Here is a 13,005-nt window from a genome sequence, read left to right as displayed (position 1 = left end):
CCACGCTGTCTCACGTCAGCCCAGCCCCCTAAGCTTTACAGACGGGGAAACTGAGGCCTGTGAAGGCGAGTGACTTGGTCGGGATCACAGGGGATCGTGGCCCAGCTGGTTCTGAACCCTGGTCTTCAGCTCTAAGACGTGTAGTTCTTGTTCCGTGCCGTGCCCTGTCCGTGCCGCCTGTTGCCAAGGAGCCTTCAAGTGGGTTCCTGGGCCAGTCTGCCCCTTCCCCTCACAGAGGCGGAGGCCGTCCTCTACCTAGATGGGATTCCCTCAGCAACATTCCTCACAAGTCATCATCCCGTCTTTACTCAAAGCTCACCCAGGAGGGGGAACCCCAAGCTTCCCAAGAAGAAAGCCTATTCAGCTTTGGCATACTCTAGTTACTAAGCAGTTTTCCCTTGTTTTAAGCCAAAGTTTCCCTTTTTGGAAAAGAAGAAAAGGTCAGATGCTGCTTCTGGGTTTTTCTTTTCTCCAGGTTAAATATGCTCAGTTCTTTCAGTAATTCCTTATGTAATAAGATCTCTAGTAGCTCATTTACAACATGGTATGGCAGGTAAGAGTTACGGACCGAGAGTTATGAAAACCTAGGCTCCAGTCCCACTGCTGATTCCTGGTTGCTTTGTGAGCCTAAGCAGCTCCCTTAAGCTCTCTAAGTCTCAGTTACTTTACCTGTAATATGTACATAGTAATAACTGTAGTATTCATCTCACAGGATTCTTGTGAGGCTTTAATGGGTTAGCACAGGTAAAGTATTTTGCAAACTTTAAAATGTTAAATAAGTGTCAGTTCTTTTATTTCCTGGCTTGCCTGGCTTCCAAGGCATGTCATCAGTGAAATGTATAATCAGGAAAGAAGATGAGCCGATTATGTGTCAAGAGCATGAGATAACCAATGGAAGACCCATTTGTTCCACTGGCATTCTTGCAGATATCCCAAAAAATAAGAGAAGGCACACAACATATTAAGTAGAAACCCTGTTGCAAACTTATGGAAAGATTTGCAAAGGAGTCTGATAGACTGCGCGAGCATGAATGGATTGCAAACTGCACCCATATCAATATGTATCCAGAACCAGTTATAATACTTTAGTTATTCTCTGACCAGTCCTCAGTATAGTCAGACTATTACCTCCCTACTCAGAGAAGCTATGCCTCTCTTAATTCAGCTTAGGATCACATTCATTTTATTAGATGCCATATCACAGCATTGATTCTCGTAGAACTTGCCATCCACTAAATCTCCTAAATCTTTTTTAGATGAATGCCTTTCTCATTCTTGTTGAAACAGAGCTATAGGTGGAAAGTGGATTGAGCTGCCAAATCCAGGTTCTGCCCCTATAAAGGAAAGCTTTGGGTGGAGTTTAGGGCTCCACTTTCTAGCCCATTAGTCAAAGGGAAGAAGAGACTGGGAGGTACAGAGGTGTTAAGTATCCAAGGCTGAGTTAAACAGCATGGTGAGATTTCTGGTGATCAACTTGTCCCAGGAGAGCAGTAGGAAAGCTTCCACTACTTTTCTAAGGCATCCCATTCCATTTTAGGATAACTGATTTTTAAGGAAGTTTTTCCTAACATGAAGCCTACATCTGCCTCTTAGCAGTGTCTACCTCTTGTTCTTAATTTTGCATCTCTTTACTTCTGGATACTATGCATTTCATCATAACATTGTCATCACAACTGACTGCTTTAAAGTTTTCAAAGATTTTTACCTTCAGAATCTCATTTCAGCCTCACAACACACCCTGTGAGGAAAGTACTACAGGGACAGTTATTATACCCATTTCACAGAAGAGGAAACAGCCTCAGAGAGGAAGCAAGTTATCCTTGACCAGTAAGTATCAGAGACAGGATATGAACCCAGGTTTTCCTGACTTCTTAGTGAAGACTAAAATTTGCAATTAGCATTGACGTCTACTGTGTATGAGTTATCAGTTTCCTTGGTTGTGATGATAAACATCTATTTTTTTTTTCCAGATCAGAAATCACATGTGTTTCTTCAGTGAGAGCTATGCTGATCCTTCTACAGCACTGCTGGTACAGACATTTTTCTAGGTAGTCTTGGATGGTCTGATTTTTCTTACTCTGACAAGGACGATGTAAGGAGGTGATTTTTGACCAATCTCCTTTCTATTTTGGAAGCCAGTCTTGTGGATTGGGAAACATTGTTTTTCTCAGACTTAACAGCTCACTCTCAAAAATGCTAAGATACTGGGGAGAGATCCCAATATCATCCAGCCAAGCTAACAGAAGCTCCTTTGATCTGCTCCCACGGGAGTTTCGTCTGGTAGAAGTCCAAGATCCACTCTTGCACCAACCCTCTGCCAATAAGCCACGGCCAACCACCATGCTAGACATCCCATCCGAGCCTTGCAGCCTCACCACCCACACAATCCAACTTATCCAGCACAATAGGCGCCTACGAAGCCTCATTGCTACAGCCCAGTCTCAAATGCAGCAGCAGGCAGAGGGTATCAAAACTGAAGAGAGTGAACCACTTCCCTCTTGTCCGGCTTCACCCCCCCTCCCTGATGACCTCCTTTCTTTGGATAATAAGACTGGCAGAATGCCATTCCAGATCAAGCATAGCGACCCAGAGAGTGACTTTTACCGGTAAGGCAGGGATTTAACATGGAGTATCTGAGAGCTTGCAAAATGAGGTGATCCAATCTATTTTAAGTGCTTTAGTGGCTCTTAGATAAATATGTGAAATGCAGTCATTGCCCACGAACAGGCAAGCTGTTGCTTTGTGAGTCTGAGTATTGAGTGACTCATATCAAGTAAGTAATAGAGAGAACATATTATTTTACGCCATCTACGTTCTGAGAGGAGTAGTACATTTAATATATAAATTAGCAAGTCTTTTATAAAAACTAGGTTTAGAAGTTCAAACACCTTTGTCTGGAGGAGCCCTATAACAATGTAGCTTTACCTCACGAGCGTGAAAATGTCATCAGTGAAATTAGAAAAGCAGGAACTTTGCCATAGCCTTTGGGTTTGGGTTTTTTGTTTATTTCACATACTTTTTTAATTTTTCATGATGAAACTATATATTATATCGGATGTTAAGCATATATTTGATAAATAGTCAATTTTTCCACCATGTCCAAAGGTTTTCTCTTTTTTTAATTAACAAAAATCTCTTTTTTCTTGCTCTCTTTTCTCTACCCCATTGAAAGGGTGTCATGATATGTGGGGGGATGGGGGATACACATTTTGATATGCATAGTCAAAACAAGTTGTTTTTATTTGGCTTTTCTTTCATTATTATTATTTATTTGGAACATTATTTCATATACTTATTGATACCTCATATTTTTTCCTTTCAAAACTGCCATTTCATGTCTTTTGACTATTTGTCTATTAGGGAATTTGCCGTATCTGTTACCCTTAGTCCTTTGCTGGTGAACCAACATATCTCAAAAGAAGCACATGGCAAAGTAGAGAGTATTTCCCCAACTGAGAATATTCATCCACACATGACTGTTTTGTACTAACTACAAACTTAAAAGAGCTGCTCCATTTAAAATTATTTTTGTTTTTAGTTACTATGTAAGCTGTTTGCAGAACTAGGTGGAATTATGCTGTTATTGTATTCAAAGTTCGCAAGAGGTAACTGAATATATATTAGATAGTAACCACTGAAGATGATTATTGTATGCATAGACTAGTGCATTGAAACCTGGGGGTTAGAGCTGACTAAAAGAACTAAAGTTGGGGAGTTCCAGGATGTGATCTTGGGGTGCCTTTGCAAATCTTTCCATAAGTTTGCAACAGGGTTTCTACTTAATATGTTGGGTGCCTTCCCCTACTGCTTGGCAGCATGAAAAAGAAACCAGGAGAGGTAACCTGACCCAGATTTCCCTACAACAATAGAAATTTGTTTTCTTGAAACTGGAAAACTCCTAGGAAGGCAGAGATAGGTTTCCCACACAGTGTGAGCCCTCATAACATTGCTCTGTCTGTACTTTCAGAGGAAAGGGGGAACCTGTGACTGAACTGAGTTGGAACTCCTGTCGTCAGCTGCTCTACCAGTCAGTAGCTACAATCCTGGCTCACGCAGGCTTTGAATGTGCTAATGAAAGTGTCCTGGAGACTCTCACTGATGTGGCCCATGAGTATTGCCTTAAATTCACCAAGTTGCTGCGCTTTGCTGTGGACCGGGAGGCCCAGTTGGGGCAGACTCCCTTTCCTGATGTTATGGAGCAGGTGTTCCATGAGGTGGGCATTGGCAGCGTGTTGTCCCTGCAGAAGTTCTGGCAGCACCGCATCAAGGACTATCACAGTTACATGTTACAGGTGAGGACACGATATGATGAAATAAAAATTAAAGGAGATTGAATCAGGGGTTCTCAGGTTCCCTCATCCCTTGAACTGGAATGGAGAGTGAAAGTTGTAGGACAAAGGGAGAATCTTTGGTAATCTTGTCCTAAGTCACTATGTTGACCAGACCTCATTTCCTGTTTTCAGTGGAGGACCCATCAGTAATATTCCTTATAGATTGAAAGCAGATGACAAGTACTTAACAAATGTGCTTAAAAGAAGTAAGGACTGAGAGGTGGTAAATATATTCAGGGCATTGAACTCTAGACCAAAAATTCTTGTTTAATCTGATCATCTCTTGTGGCCTTAAGCAAACCTCTTGACCATTGCTTCAGTTTCCCCAAGGCTAAATGGGATTAAGTATTTCTAACACATAAGAACAAAGTCTTCCTTAATTAACCTAGGTCTGCACACCATATACAATTATACCTAAAAATAGAGCCTTTTTTACTGTCCTTCCTATTTTCCATCAGTATCTTTCTTCACATTTTCTCATATACACTTACCCTATCTGTATTGTAAACAAGCTTTTTCACATGTCATGGCTTCTCTCATTCATTTGCTTAACAAAACTCATTTGTCTTTAAACTTATTTTAAACTTCTCTGTTATTCATACTCTTCCCTCTCCAACCCCTTTACCCTAAACCTTTTTTTCCCAGGGGTAGAAAGATGAAGATCAACTTGCCTTCACCATTCTCTTGGAAAACTTTGTCTCTTGACCGCTGACAGGTTAGCAAGCAGCTCTCTGAAGAGTATGAGAAGATTGTAAATCCTGAGAAGGCCACAGAAGATACCAAGCCTGTGAAGATCAAAGAGGAGCTTGTCAGTGATATTACCTTCCCTGTCAGTGAGGAGCTGGAAGGAGACCTGGCATCTGGTGACCAGTCTCTGCCTGTAGGAGTGCTTGGAGCTCAAAATGAACGGTTCTCCTCCAACCTGGAGGTTGAAGCTTCCCCACAGGCTTCAGGTAGGAAAAATATTCTTACTCTGACACTGACCCATTCATTCAGCTGCCCTTACTGCTTTTGCTTTTTCATTCTATATGAAATCAAGCTCTTGAGAAAATGATAGGTGAACTGGAGGTAAAACAAATGAAAGAGAGAGAGGGGAAAGGCAAGTAAGAATGAAAATCCCAGAACTTTAAAGTGCCAAGTCACAAGGCATCTCATTTGGATGATTGGATTCTGAAGTTATCTTCTCTTTCCTTTTCTTATTCTTTTTGGAAAAATAAATTAGGCTAGATCAGGAGTGGGGAACCTGTGGCCTCAAAGCCACAAGGGGTCCTCAAGTTTGGCCCTTTGGCTGAATCCAGACTTCACAGAAAAAATTCTTTCGTTAAGGGGATTTGTTCTATGAAATTTGGGTTCAAAGGAAGCATTCTCCAAAGTAGCTTTCTATTATGGCATAATTACAAGAATGCTGCTGAGTGAGTCAAATTATCTTTTCTGTTCAAAGATTGGGAAGTGTACAAATACATATCATAGTTGAGCTATATAAATTTTGAAAATATTAAATGCCATTTAGATCTTCATATTTTCTTCAGCTCAGCTAAGCAAATTGACCAATACTCTGACCTAATAGCCTCTCCCCAAAGTCTTATTCTCATCTCTTATGGTGGTGTGAAGGTGATCCCACCCTTTTTATGGCTCTGCCAGTAGGTCATAAATTTGGCAGATCCTCCCAATCTGGAAAGGCTTCAAGTACAGACCCACCCAGTATTGGACACTACATTAATATATAGGGACCAGCCTAGCTATGTTCAAAGAATGTCATCACTGGAGAGCTTCAGGGTGTTGAGATTTTTGGCCATGCCAACTCTCAAAGATGATCTACTGATTTGTAAGTGGATTGGAGGCAGCATTGGTGGAAATAGTACCCATATCAATGACATCTATAGATCTTCGGGTTTTGGTGATAGTTGTGGTGGACGTGGGAGAAGTCAGACCTGACTTTTAAAAAATGTTTTTAAGATAGCAGGTAAAGTGCCTAACAGAGAGGAAAAATAATCAGTGATCATTACTAAATAGAGAAGAGGAATTGCTAAAGACTTACAGAGTAGTCTGCCATTTGTAGACATAAGATTCCCCTTCCTTGATCAGACCTGGCCAAAAAAAATATTTGGCCAAATGAGGAGAGTGATAATCTTGACTTCTTTCTACCTCGAACAATGTCAGGAAGCCTGAATAAAAGGCTAGAAGCCAGGTGCGTTTGTAAAGGAGGAAAGCAGAGGAAGCACCTCCATGAGCCCCTGGACTTGGCAAGGACACTCCCATCCTTTTTATCTCCTCTGAAAGAGTCAAGGGAAAACGGAGATATGTTCAGGGTTCATTTACCTTTGAAAGTGACAGAATGGAGGGCAGCTACTATGATTTTTTCCTGGAGATAGCTTCCTTGTCATAGGCAGCACTAGGCTGCATGGACCATTTATCTGACCTAATATTGTATTTCTTATTCTCTTTATAGTCTTCATTTGTATCAGCTCTCAGGTTCCTTCTCAATTTATATCTTCACTCACCTGTGTATTTGGCTTTTGTTGGTGTTTGACTGCTGGGATGTTGGAATCTGTTTCTAGGTGCTGAGGTAAATGCTTCTCCTCTTTGGAATTTGGCCCCAGTAAAAATAGAGTCACAGGAGAGTGAAGAAGGCACTGTCTCTGGGCATGGCGTGCTGGGCAGTGATGTCTTTGAAGAGCCAATGTCAGGCATCAGCGAGGCTGGGATACCCCAGAGTCCCAATGGCTCAGAGAGCAGCTATGGATCCCACTCCCCTGACAGCCTCATGGGATCCTCCCCTGTTTTCAACCAGCGTTGCAAAAAGAGAATAAGGAAAATATAAGAGGAAAGGGGAGAGCTTTTTCTTCCAGACCAATGAGATGGCAACTCTACAAGAACTTGTTCCCATGAACAATGAATTGATACAGAGGGGTCCAAAGACTCCGGAGGACATTCCCAGGATCTCCAGCAGTGGGTTTGGCTGACAGTGGTCTTGTCTGCTCCATGGTGATTATCAGCATAGTTTTGCACGAACAAAAGTTAAAACAGAAACCAAGGTGGTGATCATGATACAAGAGTTCCGTTTTGACTTTAATATTGAGTTTGCAATGGGATCAAGTTCCTTCACCACTAAATCTAGTTCCTCTTTTCTACTATAAAAACACCTATGTGCTGCCACTATCTCACTGAGAGTGAGCTACAGAGATAATTATGGTGATTTATCAGATTTGTTAAAGCTATTACTTAATAGCTATGCTTAGATTTAGGTCCTGTATGTATACAGGGATTTTGTATATATGTATTTTATTTAGCTTCCTTCATTAACAGATGGAAGTCACTGTGAATCAAATTTTGGTGCCTAAAAGCAAATGGCCAACATCAATAAATGGCTTCTTCCACTAGCTAACATCAGCAGTCCTGCTCATGAATTTCTTTTACAGCTGGACACCTGTGGTGACAGACACACTGCACCAGCCCCCACAGTCCCCTCCTCTCTTTTCATTGGTTGGCTTTTCTTCCCTCTTCCTTGTCCTTCCGCCTTTTGAGTACAATTTCCCCACTAACTTCGTTTGTTGCAACATGTGTTACCTGGTTTTATCCTCTCTTGTCTTCTTTTCTTTCATACTTATATATGTGTGAATGTATTTGGGGCAGAGTTGGTTACATTAGTTAAATCAAACTGAGAAAAACAAAGGGAAGTTCTCAGGGCTGTGGAATGGCCAGCAGATTAGTGTGCTTCTTAAAGTCTGTCAGGGGATGAAGTTGTACTATTTCTGCTGCTCCCACATCATTTGAACAAACATCTACTAAGCACCTATTATTTGTAGGGCATTGGAAATACAAAGGCAGAACAAAACTCCCCCTGCTCAAGGAGCTTATGTTGTAGTGGGGTATAACATACACAGATTATACACAAAGGAAGAGCCTGAGCTAACATGGACAGGGTCTGATCCTGGCCTAGTGACCAGACTGCACTGAGTTATTTTTACTCTTTAGCTTGTTATCCCTACTTAGAGTTATTTCAGGAAAATCCTCCGGCATACTCATGTCATATCTAGGTTCCCCCAAATGAGGTTAACAAGGTTAATAAAGTCCTAGGCCTAGGGTCAGAAATACCCTCGTTCAAATCCAGTTTCAGATGCTTACTAGCTCTGACCCTGGGCAAATCACTTAACCTGTATTTGCCTCAGTTTCCTCAACTTTAAAGTAGGGATAATAGCACCTACCTTGCAGGGTTGGTGTAAAGATGAAATAAAATATTTGTAAAGTAATTCGAAAAATGCCTGACATTGATAAAACTGTTTATTCTTTCTCTCAAAATGCAACATGGGTACTAGGCATGAGACAGCTTTTACTTTCCACACAGAAAATGTATGAGATGCTAAGGACTTGAGGAGCCCATAAAGAAATACAGATAACAAAGCATGCAGTCCATTAGCTTTCTCCATGATCCCCAGGTTTAGGGAATCAAACTTGGGAGCTGCTATTAGAACAACATCCTAACATTCTAGGGAAATCTTCTCTCCCATGGTGTAAGTGCAAGCAAGGTGAGATTTTTGTTGTTTTTCTTTCTGGAGTTCAGTTTCCCAGGTTCATGCTAAATTGTAAACATCTGAAGGATCAATCTCCTTTGAAGCCTGGTAATTCACAGCTGTGCTGAGTCACGTAGGTTGTGATGCCTTCTGGCTCTGAGCCTCTTAGTTGAAACCTATATATACTGGGAGGCTGGTATTTCACTTTGGGGCTAACTCACGGAAAGAATGTTGTCTGTGATTTGGCCAGACAAGACTCTGTGTGGCCGTTGTTAAGGGGCCCCCTGGCTATTAGAACCTAGATGTTGATGCTCCCTGGTCCGGTGATTATGTATCTGCTACTTTGTTTAGATGGACCTCTGTCTATTGGATTCTACTTACCTGCGTTGTTGACTTAAAGAAAGAGTACTAACCTCTTTGAAGCTGGCTTTCCTTTAGAAAAGCAGATCAAAATTCCGTGTTAGCAGCCCTCCTGTGTGTCGGTGTTGTTGGTCTTATATATACCTCCACAGCAGCTGCTTTCACTACACGTGGTCATGTTGTCCCCACTGATACCCAATAGAGTGTCACTCTGTAGTTTAAATTCTCCCCAGAAGTAACATACTTCAGGGGTTGATGTACAAGCAATTTGTTTCCCTTCAGATCTTCAATATGGATGTGTGATTCGTTGACTTGGCTCTCCATGTAAGGCACTACACAGGGATTATGTGGATAATCTTTCTCCAGGAAACACCGGTCTGCCATTGGCAATAATCTGCCACCTGGGTAGTACATGGTTGTGGTTTCTAATAAGGGAGAGGTGACTTTAGCAATATTAATACATACTATGTTTTTAAATATATCTCTAACCATTTCACTGACCTTATATATCTTCTGTCCATGAGCATAAAATTAATTGGTCATGCTTTATATTAGCATGTGAAAATTAATTGAAAGCATCCCCATGGAATAAAATGCCAAGATTCATGAAATTCAAACATCTCTTATCACCAGTCTTACATCAAGGTACAACTTGTTAATTGAACAATTGATTTTTTATTTTGTTTAAATAACTTATGAAAAATTGGCCAGACACACTGTATGAAGTCTTTAGACCACATAGCTAGTCTAAATGTTTCCTACTCAACAATAGAGAAGGTAACCAATAAAATTGGTAGGAAGATTGAATAACATATGAAGAAAAAGGGAATAAGACTTATATTTTGTATCATTTAAAATAAATTCCAAATCAGTGATCTAAATTTTAAAACATATACATCATAGAAAAGGAAGAAAATGAAATTATAGATATATCACAATTGTGAAAAAGAAGAAAACTGTTAAAATGGAAAAAAAATTATAGACAAAAGCAGTTAGGTTTGATCACAGAAAACAGATCTTGTGCAAAAAATCATCCACAATAAAAACCAATGGAAAAAATCTGTTGCACGTTTTTGATGAGGCAAAATCTAGAATTAATGAAATTCAGAAGTCTGTATGTAAGGTGAATTTTAGTGTGTATAAAGTGGAGTTTTGTTATTATTTCTTAGAGTTCGGTTTCCCAGGTTCCATAGCCATAACAATCTCTTGTTCCCAGGTATTAGATGAGTTCCCATAGTTATGGTTCAAAACATCTCTACCACGCTTGTGGAGCATTATATAATGATGAAAAATACAAACATCCATTGTAACTGTGCAGTGAGGTACAGGGATGAGGTGATGCAAACTTGTGAGGCTATTGCTGCTAAGGTGCCTTCTTTGTTGCCCTATAAAGCAGGTGGAACCTTAGGGTTGAATGCACAAGCTGGAATGCCGTATATACCTCAATTTGCCCCATTGAGGCTTGGGGGAATCCTTAGGGTTGAGTGCACAAGCTGGAATGTTTTGTGTGCCTTGATCGGCCCCCATCAAGGCTTGGGAGGAATCTGTGTTTGCCTTAACTGGTCCCCATTGAGGCTTGAGGGGATGTAGGGGAAGCACAAGTTGTACCTGTCTCGATTGACCCATAACATAGGGTTAGTTACCTCCTCTTCTCACTGGACCCTTTTGAGAAGGGTGATTAGGGAACGCTGTAGGAGTTGTGCTCCTATTATCAGCAATCGTTTTCTGAGAACACTAAAGTAAGATTATCCCCTTTTTAGTGTCTTTCCTGTCTGACCAGATCAAGAACCTATGCTAGCAGCCCTCCTGTGTACTGTGTTTATGTTTTACACCATCTCCAAATGGTTAAGGGGTGTATGGATGGGAAGTTCTTACAAGAAATCTAAATTATCAACTACCACCAGAAAAATTCTTAAAACTTTCTAGTACAGAAATACACATTAGCATTTTTTTTGTATCAGACTTGCAATTTAATTGGCATAGGAAATTCCCCATAAGGAAATCCCATACCAATCAGGGGTACTGAGAGGTCAAGTGACCACCTAGGGTCAACACCGAAGTGTCAGAGGCAGGCCTTGAACAAAGATCTTCCTAACTTGAAGACCAGCTCTCTATCCCTTATGCCATGAGGTCTCTGCTGCACAATCTTATAAAAACCCATTAAACTGGCAAAAATAGTTATAAAATTCAGTGTTGATAGAGCCATGGAGAAAGGACACACTATAAGAAGGCTGGGGGAAGCCGTGAATTGGCATGATCTTTTGTATGGTGACATGTGAACATCAAAACTTCCCAAGATCTGAGTTGGAAGGGACCTCAGAGGCTTTCTACTGCAACCCATGTTTGAAATTACAACTACAACACGCCAGCTGAATGTAAGTTTTTTACAGGCAAAGTCTATCTTTTTTGTCTTTATATCCCCAGTGCCTTGCATGTAGATAGGTACTTAATGTTTGCTGAACTAAATACTGACAAGTGGCCATACAACCGTTGTGTTGGATAACCAAAAACAAAGTGAAAAAAATGCACTTGAAGTTCATAGCTCTCCCTCTGGAGATGGATAGTATGTTTCATCATGAGTCCCATGATACCCATTACTTCTTAAGGCAGCCTATTCCACTTTGGGGCTTTGTTGTTGCTCAGCCATTTCAATCGTGTCCATCTCTTCATGACTACTTTTGGGGTCTTCTTGGCAAAGATACTGGAGTGGTTTGCCATTTCCTTCTCCGGCTCATTTTACAGATGAGGAAACTAAAGCAGAGTAATATCCCATCATGAACATATAGCACAATTTGTCTAGCCATTCCCCAACTGACAGGCATCCCCACAATTTCCAGTTCTTTGTCACCACAAAGAGAGCTGCTATAAATATTTAAGAACATGTAGGTTCTTTTCCATTGTCCCTTAATCCTCTTGGGAAACAGACCTAATAGTGGTATAACTAGGTCAAAGGGTATAGGTAGTTTAATATTTTTCACTCATTTCTTAACCCTACTACCCAATGTATCTTTCGACCTCACTAAATGAAACCAATCTTGCCAAAGTTACCAAAGATGTCTTACTTGCCAGATCCAATAGCCTCTTTCGAGTCTTAATCCTTATTAATCTCATACCTTATTAATGATATGGTAGATAAAGAGCTGGCCTCAGAACCAAAAATGCCAGACCCAAAAACTTCCCCCTGACAAAAACTGGCAGTTATTTAACCAGTATCCCAGGAAGATCTTTTAACTAATGTCCTTCAAGAATGATGCTCAAAACTGAACAAAATATATCATATTAAGTAAATGTAAGAAAATTTAAGGCACTAATTTAGGCCAGAAGTTGTAGAATCATGACTCGTGTTAAATTCATGCCAAATGACTAGAAAATTGCGTCATTGCTACAAAGACAAAAGCTTCCTGTCCCAATAATTTAGGACTTTGTGTATCTAAATCTGACGTCCTGGAGACTATGTTATGGATTTGTCAAGATTTAACACCAAAAATGGATCTGAATTGTTTCCATTAGATAACCATGCTGTCCTGATTTGCAACTTTACAATGTACCTAGTTGTATAGATTCACTTTTTAGAACCTCTGTAGAATCACTAGTAAGGCTTCTATAAAACTCAGTCTTCTGTCATTGCCTTTTTGGAAAGCATAGGGATTCCAAGCTAGTCAAAAGTGCTCTCTACAACTGTCTAAAACATTAACAAATGTATTTCTAATAGATGTGATCATTAAACCACAACATAGAGACCAGCTCTTAAATGTGTTGAATTCAAAGATTTCATTTGGTCTGACGCTATACTGATAAAGGGT

General features: G+C 40.4%; 1 protein-coding gene across 1 annotated transcript; it reads left to right on the top strand.

The window, feature by feature from the left end:
* Positions 1–1,970: 1,970 nt before the first annotated feature.
* On the top strand, positions 1,971–7,716 carry SUPT7L (SPT7 like, STAGA complex subunit gamma). The gene is made up of 4 exons (XM_072634060.1): positions 1,971–2,606; positions 3,968–4,292; positions 5,047–5,284; positions 6,890–7,716. The coding sequence occupies exons 1-4, from the start codon at positions 2,194–2,196 to the stop codon at positions 7,150–7,152; spliced, it is 1,239 nt and encodes a 412-aa protein (XP_072490161.1). The 5' UTR covers positions 1,971–2,193; the 3' UTR covers positions 7,153–7,716.
* Positions 7,717–13,005: the final 5,289 nt, after the last annotated feature.

This window comes from Notamacropus eugenii, chromosome 1, assembly GCF_028372415.1.
Source record: "Notamacropus eugenii isolate mMacEug1 chromosome 1, mMacEug1.pri_v2, whole genome shotgun sequence".
In the NCBI taxonomy this organism is placed as follows: domain Eukaryota; kingdom Metazoa; phylum Chordata; class Mammalia; order Diprotodontia; family Macropodidae; genus Notamacropus; species Notamacropus eugenii.
The sequence above is the reverse complement of the archived record's forward strand: the minus strand, read 5'-3'. Positions and strand labels throughout refer to the sequence as shown.